This window comes from Eschrichtius robustus, chromosome 4, assembly GCF_028021215.1.
Source record: "Eschrichtius robustus isolate mEscRob2 chromosome 4, mEscRob2.pri, whole genome shotgun sequence".
NCBI classification, from domain to species: Eukaryota; Metazoa; Chordata; class Mammalia; order Artiodactyla; family Eschrichtiidae; genus Eschrichtius; species Eschrichtius robustus.
In genome coordinates this window covers 53,309,267-53,333,854 of record NC_090827.1, presented here as the reverse complement: position 1 = coordinate 53,333,854, position 24,588 = coordinate 53,309,267, and the positions used below count along the sequence as shown (strand labels likewise).

The 24,588-nt window shown below is 38.1% G+C and overlaps 1 protein-coding gene across 5 annotated transcripts in view; it reads left to right on the top strand.

Annotated features, from left to right (window-relative positions):
• The first annotated feature begins 1,807 nt into the window (after nt 1–1,807).
• The window catches only part of COPS4 (COP9 signalosome subunit 4), a 36,937-nt gene continuing 14,156 nt past the window's right edge, over nt 1,808–24,588 (top strand). For 2 of the 5 annotated variants that reach the window (XM_068542734.1, XM_068542730.1), the window contains exons 1-6: nt 1,810–1,975; nt 10,442–10,521; nt 12,622–12,773; nt 14,158–14,261; nt 19,456–19,609; nt 19,763–19,913. In XM_068542734.1, the coding sequence (XP_068398835.1) occupies nt 1,902–1,975; nt 10,442–10,521; nt 12,622–12,773; nt 14,158–14,261; nt 19,456–19,609; nt 19,763–19,913 (715 nt within the window). In that variant the 5' untranslated portion in view covers nt 1,810–1,901. Of the gene's footprint in view, nt 1,976–9,009; nt 9,121–10,441; nt 10,522–12,621; nt 12,774–14,157; nt 14,262–19,455; nt 19,610–19,762; nt 19,914–24,588 lie in introns of all 5 variants that reach the window. The other 3 variants (XM_068542731.1, XM_068542732.1, XM_068542733.1) reach the window with 3 other exon arrangements.

The following is a 24,588-nucleotide window of genomic DNA, read 5'->3' as shown; positions in this document are numbered from 1 at the left end:
AAATGCACTACTAGGGTCTAACTAGGGTAGTGGGTATTCATAATTCCTGCCCAGGATTCTACCATTGCTGTGGACAAGTAACTGCTGTGTTTCCCACTGTTACTTTTTCTGGGTTGTAACTGTGGTTATCCGGTTCCTCCTGTTATTGCTCCACTATTGTTTTGTATTACATGTTTGTGCATGAGGCAGATAATTTGTTTTATAGTGTATATGTGTCAGTGCCATGAAAAGTTTCATCCCAACCTGATGAAGAGGGTTGTGCATCACCAGGCATCCTGGATTTTAAGCTGCTGGAGAAACTGAATTGGGAAATTGAACACTCTTCTTTAGAGATGAGTGTTGTATTACAAGAAGGATACACACAGATATTATGGTCAGAGGGACAGATGGCAGTAAAGACTGCCGACTGTCCCTCCAAAACCATCCTTTCCTTTTTCCTGGGAAAAAGGAAACTAAGTTTCCAGTCTCACTGTTGCCAGGCATGGTGATTTGACTAAGTTCTTAACAATGGAGTGAGATCTGAATTGATGTGGGTAATCACCACATTACTTTCTCAAAGGATTTCCTTGTTCTGGTCTTCTTTTCTTTCGCCTTCCCAAAAGAGGGAACATGCTTCTTTTCACATATAAAGTGGCAAAGGGCTTCCCTGGTGGCGCAGTGGTTGAGAATCTGCCTGCCAATGCAGGGGACACGGGTTCGAGCCCTGGTCTGGGAAGATCCCATATGCCGCGGAGCAACTGGGTCCGTGAGCCACAACTACTGAGCCTGCGCGTCTGGAGCCTGTGCTCCGCAACAAGAGAGGCCGCGATAGTGGGAGGCCTGTAGGCAAGGCTATAGAAATTTGCACTCTTATGTATCGCTGCTTGTAAGGCAAAATGGTCCCATTCCTATAAAGTGCAATTTGGTAATATCTTTCAAAATTGTAAGTACATCTACCCTTTGACTCTCTTCTTGGAATGTATTCTACCTGTACACATATAAAATGATGTACATACAAGGTTATTCACTGCAGCATTGGTTGATTGATTAAAAACAACCTAAGTGTCTAGCTATACGGATTAAATGAACCATGGCATCCCCTCATTATATGTAATACTCTCCAGCTCTAAAAAATGAGGAAGCTCTCTGGACTTACATGGTAAAATCTTCAAGAAGAGAAAAAAAACAAGAGCAGGATGTGCTATCTTTTGCGAAAGCTAGAAAGGACAGAAAAAAATTTCAGACAAATTCTATAAGGATACATAAGTAATGAATATAATTACATATCAAGGTAAGGTGATCATATAATTTGTCATCCAAATGGAACAGTTGGTAGAGTGAAAGGGCATGTTATTAATAATTACTCCAGGAGAACAGAAGGAAAATGGCACTGTCCTGGACAAACTGGGAGGTATGATCAACCTATATAAAGGGGGCAGAGTGGGAAGGGGAATGGGGAACTTTTTTATTGCACTTTACAAAAAGTACCGGTCCGTGGTGAATTGTAACCAAAAACAACTCGTTCTTTACCACGGGTAGTTAAGGGCTGCCTTAAAGAACAAGGAACGGTAAACCACAGACGTGAGGCACGGAACTTGATGAAAATCCGGTAGTTTTGCGTATCGGGCACTTATTGGGGTTGCACACGAGACACAGCCTCTTGGAGTTCATCCGCCAATCCGAAGTGGGAGCGTGCGCGCCTGAGCCTGGGAGGCCCGGGCCGGCCTCGGACTTGAGGAGTGGAGCTTCGCGTCACTCAACCCTGGGGGCGGGCCTAACGCAGGCTCCCACTCTCGGCGGTCTGGCCCACACAGGCGCTACTCTGTGGCATCTCGGGTTCCCTCTAGCCGGACTCTGGAGGACTACACTCGTTTTCTTTTGGCCGTGAGAGGCCCCGCAGCCTTCGCTGAGCTGGGAGAAAGATGGCGGCAGCCGTGCGACAGGATTTGGCCCAGCTCATGAATTCGAGCGGCTCTCATAAAGATCTGGCGGGCAAGTGAGTATTTCCCAGGGGCCTGGGAGGTGGAGAGTAAAGCCAGAGACTTGTTCTCCTTGGATTGACGGCGGCTTTCGGATGTGAGGCTAGGAGCGGGCCTGATGACCAAGGGGGCGGGCCTGAGGTCGGTTGTGTAGGCAAATGTTGGGAGCAGCAGAAAACTGGAAGGGACCTTGTGTAAGGAGCCCTCAGGACCGTAGATCTGGGGTGACTGTCAACGTTTGCAGTCCCTGATGGCATCCTTTCCGGTATCTTAAGATTCTAGAAGCGCGGTCTGTGGGACGACTGCTTCCATGGCCTTCTAACCCTTCCCTGGTGCCCCTTCCCATCGCCGGCCGGCCTCTCACACTGAATCCTGGCCTCTCTTTGCCCCTGCTCCCCCCTTTTTTCTTTTTGATTGAAGGGAAATTTATATTCTGGGACCTTGGTGTAGAGTTTTCCGGGGAGATGGCTTCTTGAGGCTGAGGGGGCTGAGGAGGTATGGCCGCTATCATGTCATTCAGAGCCACTTGAACCATCTTCTGTGGGTTGTGTTTTGGGCACTGTCTGTTCGCCACCAACTCTGAAAAAGGGCACGTAGGCAGAATGTCACCATAACATGGGTCGGGATGTCTAGAGTAGTGATGTTTGCAGGGATCTGGATTGTTTAGGAATTTGGTCGGAATTTATGTGAAGGGCTTAGGTGCACTCCAACTTAAAATTTGTGATATGTGCCTGCCCTGCAAGCAGTGTTAGTTACAGACAGACAGATAGATGTCAATTTTCTCTTTGTAGATTTCACAGCACTGTTTTTTTTTTTTTTGTAATGAACATGCATTCTGTTTAAAGTGTGCTTCTCAAGTTGATCCAATTTACATCCCTACGGCTGAGATGACTTTGATCCATTCAATAGGATACGACTGCTCTAACCTGGCCACTGAAACCTTGACTTTGTTTTATGTAGGCTGTAATGTTTTTTGTCTGGTGGTAAATGTAATCTACTTTATCAGTGGGAAATTTAGCTGTGTATCTTGGGCTTAACTACTTTGTGGGGCAATTTCCCTCTCAGGAAAATGGGATGATTATATATATTCTGTCTGAGGACAAAATGAGTATGTGTGCGTATATGCACTTATATCACACTTACATCACTTAGAACAGTACCTGACACTTAGAAACAGCCATAGGATTGTCGTTGTTACTATTATTATTATTAAGCAGTTAGTAAATACGTATCGACGTAATAATCCCTGGGTTGGAAATAAGTTGAATATGTCTCATAGCTCAATCTGTTTTGCATGTAATTTTAATAGATTTGGATGAAAGTAAAACTAGCTTATATTTTTTTTCCATGCCTGCTCTCCTTTTTGTTTTGGTGAAAAAAAATAAGTGCGTTAGTTATCAGAAGAGATAAAGTTTTCATGTATTTGCAGGATTCTGAAACTTAAGCTAAGCATTTACTTCCTCCACTCTGAATTGCAGATAAACAATAGTATCCACCTTGTTGGGTGCTTTAGTTATTCACTGCTCTGTAAACAAATCAAAAACTTAGTGGTGTAAAACAACTATAATTTCTCAAGATGCTTTGGGTCTACTGAGCTGTTTTGCTGGTCTTGTCTGGGCCCGCTCATACAAGTGCGGTCAACTGGCAGCTCAGCTGGGGTTGGTGGGGCTAAAATGGACTTGCATACACATCTAGCTGTTGGCTGGGTCTCTCTCCACACTGCCTCTCATTCAGTAGTTTAGCTGAGGATTCTTTACAGGGCCTTGGGAGTGTTCCAAGAGGGTGAGAGTGGAAGCTGCAAGGTCTCTTAAAGCTACCCTTGGAAGTCTCACAACATCAGTTCTCAAATACTGGTCAAAGTAAGTCACATGACCAGGCCAGATTCAAGGGGAGGGGAAATGGAATCTACCTCTTTATGGGAAGAGTGGCCAAGTTACACTGGATGCCATTACTGTAACAATCTAGTACACAGGATTATTATGAAGATTAAATAAAATAATGTGCTTGATAACTGATAGCCAGTGCTTCCTGAGGAAAGTCTTGGCCTTGCCTGTGGGTACATATCTGGTCCTATCTGGGCAAGAACGTGTCATATTTATTTTCATAAGAAAACAGTTCTGCCAGCTACATGCTTTATGAGAGAAATACTCTTGAAATATATCAGTGGTTTTGGGCTTTATGTTAGGAGCTGAGTAACAAAGGATTCCATATTAAGAAGTAATGGAGTAAATTCCTTTTTAAAATATTGATACTGTGTGTTACCAGCAATTTGCAGAATATCTATAACAGTAGTTATTCAATAAATATTGGTTGACTCAATGAATAGCTGGAAAGGTGCAGAGCATATATTTCAAACCAGGTTTGTCTACTCTAAAAAGCTCATTTAAAAAAATTTTTTTTAAATTTATTTATGGCTGTGTTGGGTCTTCGTTTCTGTGCGAGAGCTTTCTCTAGTTGCGGCAAGCGGGGGCCACTCTTCATCGCGGTGCGCGGGCCTCTCACTATCGCGGCCTCTCTTGTTGCGGAGCACAGGCTCCAGATGCGCAGGCTCAGCAATTGCGGCTCACGGGCCCAGCCGCTCCGCGGCATGTGGGATCTTCCCAGACCAGGGCTCGAACCCGTGTCCCCTGCATTGGCAGGCGGACTCTCAACCACTGCACCACCAGGGAAGGCCCTAAAAAGCTCATTTTTAACCCACCAGACTACACTGCTTTCCTTGTCAAAACTTAAGTTAGAAATGCTTTCCCATAACTATGAAATAACACAGCAGTCTGAAATTGATGTAAGAAATTGTCACATGAGAAGCATTTCTGCAAATTATATAGACTGCTTTTGTACATATTATGCATTGTGTTTGTTATCTCACGTGAAGTTTTAGAAGAGGCGAAAAGCCTTGAGAGAGGGAGCATTTGTTGTGATAGCTTATCTTATTCACTTGGCTAAAACCTGTGTGGTTCTTCAAAATTCAGTTCAGATGTTATTTCTTCCAAAAAACCTTCTCTGAACAACCATCAACACATGGAGGACCTGGTTAGTTGCTCTTCCCATGCCCAGTGGCATCCTATGTTTACCTCTATGATAGCACTTAATTGTTTTGTCTTTTTACTTCTTGCTTTGCCAACTAGAATGTTATCTCTTTGAGGGCAGGTTTGAGGTCATGGATTACAGGTCTTTGTTGAGTCAATCCTATATAAATATGACCTTTTTTTTTCCCCTTCCCAGTTCTGTGGTATGGAGGGTATTCAGAGGAAAATATCAGGCCTTTGAAATCTAAATGCTTCATTTTACAAAAAGCTGTCAATCTGAAGAAAGGAGAGAAAGGGAGACCTTTTAGCTGCCCTCGACTATTAAAAAAGCTGTTTTGCAGAAAAGAAAATAGACCTTTCTACCTCACAGAGGTAGACTTTGGATCACAGCTTTCTAGTAATACAGTGGAATAGAACTGTCAAAAAATAGAGATACACACACACACACACACAAAACAGAGGTCAGACCTCAAAGGCCCCTTCTAACACAGATTCTCTGGTTCTCTGTTATTCCTACACACAAGTTTCAGCGGCTCCCATCTGAAGAGTGGAGTTCCCTAAAATCTAGTGTTTACCATATGCCAAGCACAACTTTACTTACATTTTAAAATCTTAAACAGTAGGTGATAGTATTTACATTACATGTGAGAAAACAGAGGTGAAACCCTTTGCTCTGGGGTCACATAGCTAGTGACAAAGCCAGAATACAGTCTGTCTGCTTGGCTCAGAGCCCTTAACTCGAAACACCTACCTTTTGGTTTTATATTACTTTCAGCAAACTGGACTGCATTTCAGACTAATTTTTTTTGCCAGAATTTCTGTCTTCTCCTACTCTTTCCCATTTCCAAATATTTAGACTGCTTAAAGATCAACCTCATTGGTGGATGAAACTGGAGTCTGTCATACAGAATGAAGCAAGTCAGAAAGAGAAAAACAAATACCATATGCTAACGCATATATATGGAATCTAAAAAAAAAATGGTTCTCATGAACCTAGTGGCAGGACAGAAATAAAGACACAGGTGTAGAGAATGGACTTGAGGACACAGGGAGGGGGAAGAGTAAGCTGGGATGAAGGGAGAGAGTGGCATGGACATATATACACTACCAAATGTAAAATAGATAGCTAGTGGGAAGCAGCTGCATAGCACAGGGAGATCAGCTCGGTGCTTTGTGACCACCTAGAGGGGTGGGATAGGGAGTGTGGGAGGGAGATGCAAGAGGGAGGGGATATGGGGATATATGTATATGTAGAGCTGATTCACTTTGTTATGCAACAGAAACTAACACAACATTGTAAAGCAATTACACTCCAATAAAGATGTTTAAAAAAAAAAAGATCAACCAAATTAGGAAATTATTTCTGTCTTCTAAAAAATTATATTAGCACTTAGCTGTAAGATTTTGTCTTTAATATTCTGCAACTTCATTATAATGTGTCTGTGGATTTGATTTTACTTATCTATGTCAATTAGCTTTTGCTGTGAAATAAACCACCCCAGAATTTCACGGCTTAAAACAACAATCATTTATTTAGCTCATAGTTCTGTTGTTCGGTACTTTGGGCTGGGCCCAGCTGGTTGATTCTTCCCTATTCCACGTGGTCTTGGTTCCACAGGGGCTCCAGGTGCACCTGTAGTCAGCTCCATGGAGGCAGTCAGGTCAGGTAGGCAGCTCTGCTTCTTTGTTGGCTGGGGCGGTGGTAGGTGAGTGGGCTGCATATCTCATCCTCCAATAGGTTGGCCTGGACTCATTCATGTGGCAAAGCCGCATTCCAACAGTAAAGACAAATTCTTTTAAAGTCCAGGCTTGGAACGGGCACTTTACTTCTATTTCTATTGCCTTCTATTGGTCAAAACAAGCCCAGATGAAAGGGTAGGGAGATAAACTCTACCTCTTGATGTGAAGAGTTACGAAGTCACATTGCAAAGGGGCATAGATACAGAGAGTAAAAGAATTGTGGGCAATTTTTGTAAATGCTCTACCGCAGGGGTCCCCAGCCCCCGGGCGGTGGACCGCTAATGGTCCGAGGCCTGTTAGGAACCGGACCGCAGAGGAGAGCAGGAGGTGAGCGGCGGGCGAAGCTTCATCTGCCGCCCCCCATGGCGCCCCGTTGCTCGCGTTACCGCCTAAACCACCGCCACTCCGCAGCACACCCCCTTCCATGGAAAAATTGTCTTCCACGAAACCCATCCCTGGTGGCAAAAAGGTTGGGGACCGCTGCTCTACCGCATTATCCTGGTTAAGCTTCATTGTGTTTCTTGAATCAATGGATTGGATCATTCATTGTCCTGAGAGGTTTTTCAGCTCTCTCTCTCTTTAAATGTTGCCTCTGTCCCATTCTATTTTCTCCTCTAGGACCCGGGTGAAACCCTTGTTAGGCCTTGTTACTGTGCCCTCTGTGCCCCTTACTCTGTCTTCTGTTCTTTCCATTTCAAGGCTTTATTCTGGATAAGTTCTCCTACTTTCTAGTTTGTCAGTTCGTCAAATGTGTGTAGTCTGCTGTTAAGAACTACACCGATTTTCAAGTTTTGGTAATATTAGTTTTTAGTTCTATAGCTTTTGGTGATTCTTTTTTCAAATGACACTTTTTATGGTTCCTAGTTTCTTGCTGAAACTTTTTAAAAGCTTGTCTTTGTCTCTATAAACTTGATAAACTTAAGTGTATTTCGGTCTTTCTGGTAACTCCAGTATCTGGAGTCCCTGTTTGTTGCTATTGTCTGTTGTTTTTGTTGATTCCAGCTAATATTGTCGTATGCATTGTAATGTTTGTTGTTGGGCAAATTATTTTTAAATGTATTTTTAGAAACAACCGGAGGTCTATGATGTTAACCTTTCAGGGAGGATTTTCATTTCCTTCTGCCGGACACCTGACAGTGTTAGGAGTCTAGGACCAAGGCTTCCAAATTTATTGGTCTTCTTACTAGATGATCCTTGGAATAGAATTTGTAACTGTACTTCCAAAGTGCTAGTGTTTCCTCCATTGGCAGGTAAAAAACCTTAGATCCCTGTTCTAGTTTTATCAGTCAGCCGGAAATTGCAACTTGCCTTTCAGCGTTTCCAGCAGATGGCAGAACACCCCAGAGCCGAGCCCACTTCTCCCCAGCAGAAGTGCCTCTCTGCCTCTCAGCTGTCTTTCCACAGTCAGCAAATGCTTTCAGGCAGAAGCTATGGTTCATGTCTTTGCGCTCTTAGTCTCTTCTGTTTACTCTTTCTTGTTAGGATTTTATGCTATTAAAAATTTTTTTTTCATTTCTTTCAACTTTTTATGTTGTTTTGGAGGCAGGATTGGTCCAATATCTATTTCACCATTACTGTAAATGAGAGATCTGTGAATACATACCTGTTACACTCATTTTGAGCATAGATAGTGACTGTGGTACATTTTCATGTGTATATGTTTTATTTACCTCCAGATTCCTTTCAAGTGCCAAGAAATCAGAAATTGACATACTGAACTTCAGTTCACATACATAATAGATGCTCGATAAACATTTGTTGATGATGATGAATGGATAGGACAGATGCGAGGTGCCTCAATTAATTAAGTTTCTTTTCCTCCATAATATTTTTTAATGAAAAAATATTTGGTACTTGTCATGTTCTCCACATCAGTCACTTTTCCATCTTTTCCATTGATTTAGATTTTTTTTTTTTGGTGTTCTCAGTACAGATTAGTTGATTGATAAGTTATGAAACTATATATTAAAACTTAAATTATTAGCAAATTTTTATAAGTGAGACATTGTCATCTTTGAATACAGTATTATTAGTATAAAATAACTGGGATTTAAGAGTAAGAGGGTTTAGCCATAGTCTTCATTTAATTGATTATGAAAAACAAGCCAATCTAAAAAAGAAATAATAAACCAGTGAATGCATTAACTAGAACCATGCCCAGGGCAATAAAGTAAATGTATAAATATAGATATGGAAAATATATGTGTATATGTGTGTGTATCTATGTATATATGTAGAGCGAGAGAATGAGTTTTGTTTTTGTTTTTTTTGGCCACGCTGCACAGTTTGTGGGATCTCAGTTCCCCGACCAGGGATTGAACCTGGGCCATGGCAGTGAAAGCACCGAATCCTAACCACTAGGCCACCAGGGAGCTCCCGAGAATGAGATATTCAATGTAAATAAATTTTTAGATAACTGTATTTCATCCCTCAAATGTGGCAATTTTTAAAATGACAAATTTTTATTTTAAAGCATGATAATATTTCCTTGCTTTCTTGGAATTGTTTGTCTCTTCTTTTGGAGTTAGCTATCTTTTCTGTCAGTATACCTGCTTTCTTACAAAGCCAGTTTGATTCACTGCTGTTTTGAGAAATCGTATAACCAAGGCTGTGAGAATATTGTATGAGTTGAGAATCAGTAAGTGCTGAATTGTAGCTTGAGGGTGTGCCCTACAAATACAAGTCATAAGTTTGAATGAGTTTGGGCACTATCTGTCTATTTTTATTTCTTGACTATATTCTGGATAATGTTCTGAATAATTGCAATTAGGTTTGTAAAATGCATTAACTAATGCTTTTAATAAATATTATGATTGAGGCAAACAAAAGGGATAAAGAATAATATAATACCAATGTACCAACCACTCAATTTAAGAAATAAAATGTTACTAATACTGCTGTATCTTTGAGTCCTTAGGATGTGCCAAGTACTCTTCTAGGCATTGTATATATAGCAGTAAACAAAACAAAAATCCCTGTCCTCATGGAGTTTACAGTTTAGGAAGGAACTTACCATTGCCTAATAATTGTTAGTGTTCTTGTTTTTAACATTTCCCCATCATTTGTAGAATGCTGATTTGAATTTTGTGTGATCATGAATATTAGGCAGAATAGTTATTGGAACTGAATGCAAATAAAGAACTAATAGGCACTGAAGGATGTTCTGTCAGGACATTTGGCTTGGTGGAATGTATTTTGTACACACTAAGACATTTCATCTCTAATATTTGGCTTCATTGCATAGTCAACATTATCCTATTGTTGGTAACCCTAGATTCATTAGGTCCATAAGGAAAAGGTTCTGGGCCACCTCAAGTAATGTTCTTGTGTGTACTTTAGTGAAGGAAATATAGCTTATCTTTTGAGGCACTTGAAAGAAAATTGACGTTTTAAATTCAAAACTAAAACTTGAAAGAAAAAGTGGCACTTTAGATCCATTAACTTAGATTTACTCTTTTTGTGATAGACATGAAAACTTTAAAAATGGTGATATACTGTAAAGAAAACTAGAAGAAGTAGCACTTTGAATTATAGATTTAGTGTTTCTTGTGATGGACTGGAAACTTAAAAAAAAAAAATCTGTAGTGTACTGTAAAGAAAACCACAAACTAGAGCACTATGAAAGAAACCAGGGTAAATAGAAATGAACAAACATCAAAGTTAGCATTAGACTATATAGTGCCTTCTAAACACTTTTTCTTTTTGGTATTGTTTTAGGTATCGTCAGATCCTGGAAAAAGCCATTCAGTTATCTGGGGCAGAACAACTAGAAGCTTTGAAAGCTTTTGTGGAAGCAAGTAAGTGGGATGAAAATTCCGTGTTTGCCTGTATTACTGAGTTAGGACTTAAAAGCTTGCTCAAGCCTTGTTTTATAACAAATTGTCAATATAATTTACATTGAGATTAAATTAAATATGCATTGAGCTTGATTGATTTTAGAATTTAAACTACTTACAACTTGATATTTGATTGTTTTTCAATGTGAAGCCATTGTTACATTTACAATTAAGGTTTTGTATAGTTATTGATAAAGCAACCGATGGAGAGACAATATAGCAAATGATAAAAAAGAATAGTCTGGATTCAAATCCTGGTCTGCTATTTTATTAGCTATGTGATCTTGGGTAGGTTATGTAACCTCTTTGTGCCTCCTTTTCCTTGTCTATAAAATGGGGCTATGATACCTACCCTGTAGAATTGTTGGGAGATTAAATGAGTTAATATCCATAACGGAGTGCTTAGAATAGTACCTGGCACATGATAAGTACTAGATAAGTGTTAGCTGTTGTTAATGTTAAGAACATTTCTTTTGAATGGGAACTAGAAATTTCCATCCTTTAAGACACTCTTCCCCACTCCCTGATTTCAAACATATCCAGTTATCTGGAAAATTACTCAAAATTCAGGCTGGAATTTATCCTGAGTTCACAGTATTAATGATACTTGATAGTGCTTTACAGTTTACAGTGTGCTTTCATACACATTATCCATCACACAGGCTCCTTTTCATAACCTTGTGACTAACAATGCAGGTATGGATAGCCCTATATAATATATTATAAAATGAGTCTCAGGATTAGGTGACTTTTTCCCCCAAGGACATTCAGTTAGTCAGTGGCAGAGCCCAGACTAGAAATTAGGTTTTCTTACTTATAGTTCTTATTTACTTATATTTCCCTGAGAAGTGCTAGTTTGTGTAGTAATTTCTAACAGTTATAGATGCCTAATGGCACTTGTAATGAAACTGTTCTCAGTCACATGCAGTCTCATCCAATTCCAATTAATATACTATAAACTGATTAGTTACAAGGCCTGTCAGTTACTGCCTCAAAAAATTGGGGCCTGCAATGTGAGACAAACTGGCAATGGTTTCAGAAAAACTCTTTGAGTGGCTTTTTTTTAAGACCGTTGCACTTAGTAGCAAAAGAGTAGTGCTTTTTATAAACTTTGATCTTTATATAAACTTTGAATTCAATGAACCACCAAAAAAAAAGCAGTGTACGGTTAAAATCATTTGCATCAACTGAATAGTTTTGAACTGTCATTTATTTCCCCAGTAACTACTGATTTAAACTTAATTTATCTAAGGAGTGGTTCACAAGCATGATGCATCTTTTTAAAATGTAATAATAGTGATAATAATAACTAACATTTGCTGAGTGCTATGTGCCAGGTATTGTTTAAAGCACTTTATGTATATTGCATTTAAGCTTCACAGCAACCTTATCCACATTTTGCAGAAGAGGAAAGAGAAGCACAGAGAAGTCAAGTCTCTTGCCTGAGGGCATGTAATCAGGAGGATTTGGAAGCAGTGTGGCTCCAGAGTTTTCATCCTTAATCATATATAATAATACCTCATAAATGTTTATAAACAGTGTCATAAAATATGTCTGTGCATCTAGTGCTGACCTAAGTTCTTATTTGTTGTTTTTATCAGGAAAGTACAAGTGGCAGTAACTGTCACTACTCGCTTTACTTAAACTTCATGAAAATTATTTCTCTGTTTCTTCTTTAACTCTTTTTTTGTAGCTAGGTGGAATATAAGAAAATAAATAAAAATGTAAGTGTTTCTGTGCCTTCACTTTGTAGAAAAATAAAGAAGAGAAAAGAATGACGTAAAATTCTCAACTGTTAAAACTTTTTCCCAGCCATTTCTGTTTCTTAGAAAAGTTGTGGTATTTTTACTGTTTTGGTGTCGTTGTTATGTGATCAAATAATTCAGCATAAGGAAAACTGGTTCTATAATATAAGGTCACAGGGGTGTGGAGATCCCTAAATAATGCTTTGAAGAGTACACTGGTATATATTATTTTTAGTATTAATTTTAGGTGAAAATTGATTGCTTATTGAAAACATAAATTACTCATGTTTTCTTATCCCTTACTTTTTTTAACAAGTGGTAAATGAGAATGTCAGCCTCGTGATCTCTCGCCAGTTGCTGACTGATTTCTGCACACATCTCCCTAACCTACCTGATAGCACAGCCAAAGAAATCTATCATTTCACCTTGGAAAAGATCCAGCCTAGAGTCATTTCATTTGAGGAGCAGGTAAAAACCTAGAGCAGTGGTTTTTGGTTTTTTTTTGTTTGTTTGTTTGTTTTTTTAAATTTATTTATTTATTTTTGGTTGTGTTGGGTCTTCGTTTCTGTGTGAGGGCTTTCTCTAGTTGCGGCAAGCGGGGGCCACTCTTCATCGCGGTGCGCGGGCCCCTCACTATCGCGGCCTCTCTGATTGCGGAGCACAGGCTCCAGACGCGCAGGCTCAGTAGTTGTGACTCACGGGCTTAGTTGCTCCGCGGCATGTGGGATCCTCCCAGACCAGGGCTCGAACCGCGTCCCCTGCATTGGCAGGCAGACTCCCAACCACTGCGCCACCAGGGAAGCCCTGTTTTGTTTTTAGGACTCTGTTTGTTATGTGTTTCTTTTTTTTTTAATTGAGATATAATTGATGTACAATATTATTATAAGTTGCAGGTGTACAACATAGTCATTCACGATTTTTAAAGGTTATATTCCATTTATAGTTATAAAATATTGGCTATTAGAGTGGTGATTTTTAAACTTAAGATAGCAGCAATTATTTTGAGAGATACTATTAAATTTTTAAAGGAGATAATCATTCAACTTCATTTTTACAAAACAGTGTGCCAAACAGCATTTTACAATGTAAGATGAAATAAATATTATGATGTTTTAAGTCCAGCTGACATTTGCTCATAATTTGGTTTTATGAACCAAATATTACTCTTTAGATAATTTTTTTTTAAATTTTATTTATTTATTTATTTATTTTATTTTTGGCTGCGTTGGGTCTTCGTTGCTGCGCACGGGCTTTCTCTAGTTGCGGCGAGCAGGGGCTACTCTTGGTTGCGGCACGCGGGCTTCTCACTGTGGTGGCTTCTCTTGTTGCGGAGCACGGGCTCTAGGCGCGTGGGCTTCAGTTGTTGTGGCACATGGGCTCTAGAGTGCAGGCTCAGTAGTTGTGGCACACGGGCTTAGTTGCTCTGCGGCATGTGGGATCTTCCCGGACCAGGGCTCAAACCTGTGTCCCCTGCATTGGCAGGCGGATTCTTAACCCCTGTGCCACCAGGGAAGTCCCTAGATAATTTTTAAAAATCAGTAAAATTGTTGATTAGGCTGAGAACATAGGAGAACTCCAGCATTATATATGCAGTGACACAAAAGCAAAACTTAATATTTAAACTAAATTATTGCCATAATCCACATTGCAGAAATGTGTTAGTTCACTCTTTTGATATTCTGTGAATGCAAAATTCATTAAAAATTTGGGTAGTCTAGGTAAACTTTTACTATTTACTTGCCTGCATAATATGTTGAATGAGAGCATTGTCACAATAGATTATCATCTATTTATTTTAACCAGTTTACTAATATCAGTGGAAATAATTTAACATGTATACCTCCTATTCCAGGTTGCTTCCATAAGACAGCATCTTGCATCCATATATGAAAAAGAAGAAGATTGGAGAAATGCAGCCCAAGTGTTGGTGGGAATTCCTTTGGAAACAGGACAAAAGTATAGTAAATAGTGGATATAAAACATGTATAATTGTTCACTTACTTTTTTCTTACATTCTGGTACAGGACACAGATAATGAACAATTTAATAAGTAAATAAGTAAAATTTGTACTATTTTAGAAGGTGATAAGTGCTATGGGGAAAAGGGGCAAAGTGGGGGACAGGATGTATTATTAAATAGGGTGATTAGAGTGGTAGGGTGGTCCTGATATCACCTTTTCAAACACTTGAAGGAGGTAACAGAGTAGCTATGAGCTGCCTGAGGGAAGAGTATCAGTAGATCCTCTTAGAGAGGATGGCTAGTGCAAAGGCCCTAAGACTGGAACATGCTTGGAGTGTTTTAAGAAGAGCAGGGAGACCACTGTGGGTGGAGTGAGCAAAGGGGAGTGTGATAGAGGGTGAGATCAGAGAGTACTGGGTACCAGATTACACGGGGTCTTGTAAGCCATTGTAAGGCCTTTGGCTTTTTTTCTAAGTAAAACAATGGGGAGCCACTGGAGGATTTTGTACAGAGGACTGGCATGATCTGATCATGTTAGATCATTCTAACTACTGGGTTGAGAATAAACTGTAGGCATGCAATGATAGAAGTAGGGACATTAGTGAAGAGGCTTATGAGCTACTGCAGGTGAGATGGAGATTGTGAGAAATGTTGGACCCTGGATGTGTTTTTAAGGTAAAGCTAAGGGTTTCTCGACAACTTGGATATGGAGTACAAGAAAAAGAGCCAAGATAAGTCCTGAGTTTTGGTCTGAATAACTGGAAAAATAAAGTTGCCATCTACTGAGTGGTAAAGAATAGTTTTGAGGAAAGATCAAGAGTTCTGTTTTGGACATGTGATAACCAAGTGGAAATATCTAGTAGGGAGTTGAATATATTAGTCTGGAGTTTAGGAGAGAGGTCTGGGCTAGAGATGTACATTTTGGAGTCATTAATATATATATGGAATTTAAAGCCTTTAGATTGGACGAGATCTCCAAGGGAGGGCATATAGGTGGAGAAGAGCACTGAGTACTGAGCACTCTGACATTAAGAGGTCAGGGGCAGGAGGAAGATACAGCAAGTGAGGATTGTCCATTGCGGTAAGAGGAAAACCAGAAGAATGTGGAGTGTGATATCTCAGAAGCCAAATGAGGAAAATGTATCAAGAAGGAGCAAGTGATCAACATGGTGTTGATGGTCAAGTAAGATGAGGAGTTGAAGGTGAACCGTAAAAGGTAGTAATGTGGAGGTCATTGGTGACCTTGACAAAAGCTGTTTTGCTGAAATGGTGAGCGTGAAAGCCTGATTGGAGCTGTTTAAAAGAGAATGGGAAGAGAAGAATTGGAGATGGTGAGCATGGGCAGCTCTTTGGGGAAGTTTTCATAAAAGGGAGCAGAGAAGTAGGGTAGAAGATGACAGCAGAGCTTAGGTTGAGATTATTTTTTCTTTTACGATTCAGTGGAAAGCAAAAATTTGACATAGGGGAGTAGTGGAGAGGATTCTTGCAGGAGTAGACTAGAGGGGAAGGAATCCAGTGGAGGGATAGGCTTCAGGTAGGAGCATGGACAGTTCATTTGTGGCAGAGTTTCTCAGGCTGGCACTCTTGGCATTTTAGATTGGATAATTCTTTGTCGTGGAGGCTGTCCTGTGTATTGCAGATGTTTAGCAGCATCAGCGGCCTCTACTCACTAGATGCCAATGACACCACTATGCCTAGTTGTGACAATCAAAAATGTCTGTAGACATTGCAGATTGTTCCCTGGTGGGCAGAATAGCTCCAGTGATCTATGGTAACAGCCAGGAACACAGAGTATATGGGTGCAGATATTAGTAATGTGGTGGTGGAGTTTGTGCAAGTACTCTTTTCTTTGATTGTTTCAATACTCTTTTTTTTTTTTTTTTTTAATGAATAGTGTCTTTTCTTTTTCTTTTTTAAAAAATTTATTTATTTATTTATTTATGCCTGTGTTGGGTCTTCGTTTCTGTGCTAGGGCTTTACTCTAGTTGTGGCAAGCGGGGGCCACTCTTCATCGCGGTGCACGGGCCTCTCACTATCACGGCCTCTCTTGTTGCAGAGCACAGGCTCCAGATGCGCAGGCTCAGTAATTGTGGCTCACGGGCTTAGTTGCTCCGCGGCATGTGGGATCTTCCCAGACCAGGGCTCAAACCCGTGTCCCCTGCATTGGCAGGCAGATTCTCAACCACTGCGCCACCAGGGAAGCCCCTGTTTCAATACTCTTAGTGAAGTTGGAATCAGAGTCATCAGCTGAAGTGTGGATGGGGGTGAGAGTTGTGAGGTTGAGGAGATATAAGAATATCAAAAAAAATTCTCTGGGAGAGTGGGACAGTGAATGGACTAGAAATGTACAGTGTGCAGCATTAAGACTCATTTAAAGGTTGTAGTCACTAAAATGAGATCAGTCAGATTGGTTGGGTGTTTTTCTTCATCAGAGTTCGGCTACGTGGTTGCTGGAAAGGAGTAGATGAACTATTATGTTTAACCAGCATTATGATTTTGCCCAACAAGTATGACAGCATGAGAGGGGCAAGGGAGATGAGTACACGTGCAATTCAGTGATGGAAATGATTGACCATAGGAATTAAGGCAGGTAAGGAGGAAGTGAGGCCTTTAAGGGGGAAAATACAGTAACAGTGTAGTAGGATCAGTGGTTTGGAGTCACAATGGGTTCAATGGATTGTTAGGTTTGAGATACTAGAGAAAATGAGATGGAAAAACAATTAGAAAAAATTAAGATGATAGTTTGTAACTCTTATCCAGCCAGTCTTACCTTTGATATGTATTTTTTAAAATATTTATAGTTCTTTATGAAACATTCCTCTAAAGTATATTGTATAGAAGGATGAAAGGTGTGAAACTCTTGGTTGTATCATTAAACACACTTCCTCTTTCAGTTGGCAAGTATAAAAATACCAACTGAATGACAAAAAATATTTTCAGTTACTTCTCTACTCTTTTACCAGGTGAATAAGGGATTCTTTTTTTGTCTTCATTAATATTTGTGATCATAAGTCAAACACTACTTCAGGCATCTTGCCTTTTGTGCATTTATGAAATTGTTAGACAGTGATGCCCCTTGAAAAAGCAACCAGTATATGAAAAAGCCTTCATTCATACGTAGATGTTGAATTTTGTTTTTCTAAGTCCTCTTGTTAATTTGGGTTTTTTCTTGGATAGTTTGAAAAGGCTGGAGGCTTTCTTTTTTTTTTTTTTTTTTAACAAAGTTTTTTTTTTTTTTTAATTAATTTTATGGCTGTGTTGGGTCTTCGTTTCTGTGCGAGGGCTTTCTCTAGTTGCGGCGAGCAGGGCCACTCTTCATCACGGTGCGCAGGCCTCTCACCACCGCGGCCTCTCTTGTTGCGGAGCACAGGCTCCAGACGCGCAGGCTCAGTAATTGTGGCTCACGGGCCCAGTTGCTCCGCGGCATGTGGGATCCTCCCGGACCAGGGCTCGAACCCGTGTCCCCTGCATTGGCAGGCAGATTCTCAACCACTGCGCCACCAGGGAAGCCCTGGAGGCTTTCTTAATTGCTTTGGTCTTATTCTGTCTGGAACAGTTTCTCCCTAGCACAGAGCAAATGATTTATTTTCATTGGTAGTTGACGTAAATATAAAATAAATACTGTTGGGATTTGCCTGGTGGCGCAGTGGTTAAGAATCCGCCTGCCAATGCAGGGACATGGGTTCGAGCCCTGATCTAGGAAGATCCCACGTGCCACAGCTACTGAAGCCCGTGCGCCTAGAGCCCATGCTCCACAACAAGAGAGGCCACTGCAATGAGAAGCCCGCATACTGCAAGGAAGAGTGGCCCCCGCTCACTGCAACTAGAGAAACCCACTCGCAGCACCAAAGACCCAATGCAGCCAAAAATAAATAAATAAAATAAATTTAAAAACTTATAAAAAAAATAGATATTGTTCTTTGCAGTGGTGGTAATTATCATTTTGAGAGTACTATAACATTATCTGTGAGGATACCAAGAACTGAAAATTCAGTGGTTTTCTAAACAAGTTAAAGTGATGTGGGTAAATTATTGAGAGCCTGTTTCTTTAAAAAATGGTTCATTCTGATTATGAAAGTAATAGACATAATAGATATCTTGGCATAAAATATGAAAATGCAAAAAATGTGGTGCTGTTTATTAGCAGTTTATGTAAATATGAGTTGTGAATGGAAATAATATAATAAAAAATAATAATATATGACATGAAAAATTTTGAATTGATGTAAAAATTTTTGAAGAATTAATTTCAAAGCTGGGCCAAGTCAGTTGTAAACTCTGTTCTTGCCAAATGGTGGCTCCACTTTTGCTGGTAAATAGAATTAATTTTTCTGTGAGGATTAATCTTGAATTATGTGAGTTTTGAATTATGTTGGGTCTTCAGTTATGCATTTCTTGTATAAAATGTGACTATTGGGGTAAAGAAGAAAAATGAAAACCACCTGTATTCTCAGAGATAATTGCTATTACTATCTTGATTACATGTATAGAAATACATTTGAATGATGTTTTATGTACTGTTTTATCCAATTTTTTCACTTAGCAAAAACTTATGACTATTATCAGAAGTAATTATTATAATAACTGTATAGCATCTCCCATCTTTATGTACCACAACTTAATTGATTACCACAAATACGATTATGGGTGATTTCCATTTTTTTAAAAATTACGGATATTTATGAATAACTTTACAAATGAATATTCTGTACATATATATGTACGTACAACCATGATATTTTTTTTTAAGGATTTATTTTTTAGAGGTAAAATACAGTAGGTAAAGAGGATGTGCATTTTTAAAGGATTCAAAGGATGGTTGGAGAGCATACTGCCAAATTGTTTTCCAGGATGGTTGTACATGTTCATAGTTCCCCTGGTAGTATATGATATGTCCCTGAACTGTGCTTTTTTTGTTTTTGTTTTTTTTTAAGATCTTTGATTTGTGAGATTACCTGAGGATTAGAAGAAGCTAAAATAAAACATGAACAATGATAAAAATAATAAAAATTCAATAAATCTTATTCTGGAAATATGTTTTAGCTTGTCTATGTAATATACTGCAGTAAAAAGTATGATTCCCTTATATTAACAGAATATACATAAAGAAAAAATAACGTATTTCCTGCCACCCCCCAAATTTTCTTGATGAAATATTTAGTCATTCTGTGTCTTTCTGTTACACCCTAGACAGTACAATGTAGATTATAAACTGGAGACATACCTGAAGATTGCTAGGCTATATCTGGAGGATGATGATCCAGTCCAGGCAGAGGCTTACATAAATCGGGCATCATTGCTTCAGAATGAATCAACCAATGAACAGTTACAGATACATTATAAGGTAACAGATGAGCTAATTTGGAAAATTAATTTCGTATTGCAGAATCCTTCAGTAATAAGGTGCTCCAGAATAGCTGATAAATGCTGTTACATAATAGAAATTTTCTTTTGCTTTTTATTTTTCTCCCTAATTGAAACATTTTCCCTCTTATAGGTATGCTATGCACGTGTTCTTGATTATAGAAGAAAATTCATTGAAGCTGCACAAAGGTACAATGAGCTCTCTTACAAGACAATAGTGCACGAAAGTGAAAGACTAGAGGCCTTAAAACATGCTCTGCACTGTACCATCTTAGCATCAGCAGGTAAACACGTCATTACGCTTTAATGAACAGTAAGTTACCTTTGCTTAATAATTTCAGGTTCATTACTATTTGAGGATTTAGCAAGGAGCTATTCTTTAAGAAGATGTCTTATTAATAAAATTATGATAGATTTTAACAGTTAAAAACAGCACATTGCTAACTTAAGACATTTTAAAATATACATATATCAGCCTATCACCCACAGGTATTAGGAATAGTTAAGAGATAATCTGAAGTTTAGTTCCCCTAAAATATCACTGAAAAAATGGATATTAAATTAAGTGAGAATTAGACAAAGGGAAATGAAAATTAAAATCTAGAAATGAGTGCTGTGATAATGTACTGCTTTGGGTTTGTTTGTTTTTTTTTAATCTTCAAGCCTCAGTTTTAGACCTGGTGCTTATCTTTTTCTTCCATAGATATAAATAATAAACTATTCTGTATTCTTTTTTACTAAACTGTAACATGTAAATCATTCAACTTATAAAGCAGGAAAGGGCATCAAGAGGAAATGCTGATAATTCTAAGCCATGGCTTTTCTAAATCATTTTAGAATGTCTGTTTTTGAACTGTGTTTAGTTGAGAGCCTAATGACATGTTCAGACTACACATTTCATTCTCCTTGAAGCAGTCATCTTATTTATTTCATTTTTGTTACTGAAAAGACAGTACATAAAATGGACTGCTTTGTACTCTGAAGAACTATTACTGATTCTTTTATTTCCTTCCATATAAAAGTGTGTATCCTCTTTTTTATACACAAATGATAGCATGATAGATACACTTTTGCAACTTTCTTTTTTTATGTGGATATTCATTACAGTGGTCTTTATATGTCATTACATAAAGCTCATTCTTTTTGATTTTCTATTGTTTGGCTTTATCATAATTAGTCAATTATAAACAATGCTGTAGTGATTATACACATATATGAATATATGTATAGGTTAAATTCTTGAATCTAAGGGTACATAACATTTAAAAATTTGATAGAAATTATAAGTTGCCCTTTAATGTTAGACCTTCTAAACAACAATATCTTTGTAAACCTGATTACTCACACACATATTACCAAATTTTTTTATCCTTGCTAACCTGGTAGAAGAAAAATAGTATTTCATTCTAGTTTTAATTTGCATTTCATTTATCATGAATACTCTTGGACATCTTTTCATGTGTTTAAAAAAATCGTTGAAAAACCCATTTTTTTGAGTGAATTACCTGTTTATGTCCATTAACCATTTTTTTTCTGTTTTTATCTTTTTGTTTTTATAAAAGCTCTTCATGTATATAAGAAATTAACAATTTTTCTCCCAATTTATTGTCCCCTTTTTGTCTTTGTTTATGAAAGTTTTGCCATGCAGAAACTTTAAATTTTTATGTAGTTAAATATTTTAATCTTTTATGGGTTTTGTTGACTTGCTTAGAAAGGTCTTCTCTGTTGTGAAATTACATATTTTAAATTCTTCATGTTTTCTTCCAGTACTTTAAGTTTTCAAATCCTCTGGTCTCAGGACCCCCTTAGACTCTGAATAATCGAGAACCCTAGAGAGCTTTTGTTTATGTAGGGTATATCTGTTGTTTATTGAATTAGAAATTGAAGTGAGAAATTTTAAAATATTTATTAATTCATTTAAAAGTAACAATAATAGATCTATTAGGTATAAACATAAATGACATTTTAATTTAATTTTATTTGTTTTTTGGTTGCACCACACGGCTTGTAGGATCTTAGTTCTCCGACCAGGGATCGAACCCGGGCCCCGGGCAGTGGGAGCGCACAGCCCTAACCACTGGACTGCCAGGGAATTCCTGACATTTTTATAAAATAGCTGTTTTTTCTAAAACAAAAAAAGTTAGAGAATTGGAATTGTTTTACTTTTGACTTTACAAGTCTTTTCATTGTCTAGCTTAATAGACAGAAATTGAATTCTTAAATGTACTTCTGTGCTTAGCCTGTTTTGAGATGTTTTGGTGGGAGTATATGAAGAAAACCCAGCCTCACACAGATATGTAGTTGGAAAAAGGAGGCATGTTTAGTGACTTTTTCAGATAATCGTGGGTATTCATCTTTGATACTATAACTTGACAAGTAGTGTAGTTTCTTATGGGTTAATTGGAATGTGGCATCTGAAACCATATCAGTGAACATTTTGCGCTCTATAATGTTAAAATCTTGGTCTGCCTTCAACGTTGATGGATCTTTTACCCATGTAAGATTTTGTACCATCATGTATTGGTTGTTTGGAAAATGTTGGTTTGCTGATTTATGCAGAGCTTCCAAATATTGATGTACTTTATTACACAATATCCCATATACAATGTATTACCACTGATCTCATCAGAAAAACCTTTAAGTATTGGAAGGTTGTCAGCCTCATAGTCGCAGATACAAGTTTTCAAAAATTTTAATTTTTTTCTTTAAAACTCAAATTTTATCAAGGGCAGCAAATGCTGTTCGTTGGTGGTAACAGGCTCACTTTGCTCATTTTTAAGAAAACGTCTGCCAGATACCTAAGTCTGGAAACCATAATTTGTCAGTTGTTATTTTAAGTGCATGTGTTCCATGAAAAAGAGACTAGTTCAGCTTGCACTGTTTCCTTGGGACAACCATTATACTTTGGTTTATAGCAAAAGTGCTGTAAGTACATTTCCCATTTTGTCACACAAAATATTAAAAAGGTATGTTCTCAAGTGTCAAGATTTAATGAAAATAATTTTTTACTGCTGCTAGGACATTCTTAAGTGAAACTATCTCTTTTGACTGTTGAGTGTGTGGCATAATATAGTTTGTTGCCAGTGCCACTGCCTTGATTTGTGCTATGGTGCCAGTAATCTTTGCCACCATTGCTTTTGCACCAGCAGTGCAAATGTCAACTCAGTGAAGAAGGCAAATGATGTCTTTGTTATTCTAAATTTAGTGTCAACCACTGATCCCTTGAAAAGGTCACGGGGACCCCCTTTGAGAATCGCTGCTTTAGGGTTTCATTTTTTACCTTCATGCTTCCTCCTAGTCACGATCTCTAACCCCTGACCCACAAGAGTCATCACTAGTATAGATTAGTTTCGCCTACTTAAATTTACCTATAAATCCTAATCCAGTTGGATTTATTTTAGTGTAAGAAATGAGATAGGAAATTAACGTTTGTTTGTTTGTTTTTCTAAATGGCTAGTTATTTGACCTGGCATTCTTTATTGAATAATCCATCTTTTTTTTCCCTGTTGATTTGAAGCACACTGTAGTAGATTTCTGGACATAGTATTCTGTTCCGTTAATTAGCCTGTCTATTTATGAATATACTTGTACTATGCTCTTCAAATTATTATAGCTTTATAGTGTTTTATTATCTAGCAGATCTACTTCCCCTTCATTACTCTTTTTCTAAATTTTCCTGGCTTTCTGTCATGTTTGCTTTCTCTCTCACTCTCTCTCATATGCACACACACATATTTTTTGATGTATCATTTTAAAGTAAGTTGTAGGCCATCATGACACTCCCTCTTTATATATCATCATGTATCTCCATAGAACAGGAACATTTTTCTACATAACTGCAATACCATCATCATCCCTAAAAAAATTAACAGTGATTCCACTGTAGAATTTAGCAGCTGGTCCATATTATCACTGCCCCAGTTAGCTCAAGAATATCTTTTATACCTGCCTTTTTCCCCTTGAACAAGGAGCAACTTCATGTGTGGCATTTGGTGATTATGGCTCTTTAGTCTTTAGGCTCTTTTAGTCTAGAGTAGTTTCCTTATTTTTCCTGCCAACTTTATTGTGATATAGTTGACATACAACACTGTATAGCTGCCTCACTTAAAAAAAGAAAAAATACTGACTTTGAAGTTGTTAGGTAAAATGTCCTTCATCCTAGATTTTTTGATATATATATTGTTTTTTTATTCCTTAATCCCCTATATTTCCTGTAAAATGGAAGTTAGCCAGAGGTGAGATTAGATTCAGGTTAATTTTTTTCTAGCAAGAATACCTTATAATGGTGCTGTGTACTTGCTGTTGAATCACATCAGAGAGCACACACTGTCAGGTTGGTCCCACTGTTAGTGATGCTGAGTTTGTTCATTTGATTAAGGTAGAAATTCCATTGTAAAGGTACATTGTCCTCTTTGTATTTTGTAAATAATTCATGGGGTGCTGCTTTGACATTACAAAAATCCTGTTCCCCAAATTCCTTTCACATATTCCTTTCCATAATTTAATATCTATTAATAATCCTTGCCTGGATCACTCATTATATGTGTAATATAAAATGAAAATGAAAAATGTTGATTTACTAATTCTTTTCTTCTGTATTTATTAGATAGTATTCCTTAGGAGCTTTCCTTTTTACTTCCTTTTTTCTCCTTTTTTTTTTCCCAAATATCACTGTGGATTTTTTCTTAGCTTATTTTTCTGCATGTATAATATACATACAGAAAACTGTACATATCAAAAGTGTACAATTTGATGAATTGTCACAAATGAACACCATCATGTAATCAACGTCCAGAACAAGAAACAAAATATTACCAGCACCCTGAAATATTCTGTCCTGCTTTCTCCTAACCACTGGCCCCAACCCCTATCCCCCAAGAGCAATTGTTAATATATATTAGTTTTGCCTGCTTCTTATATTTATATAAATGAAATCATATAGTATATATACTCTTGTCT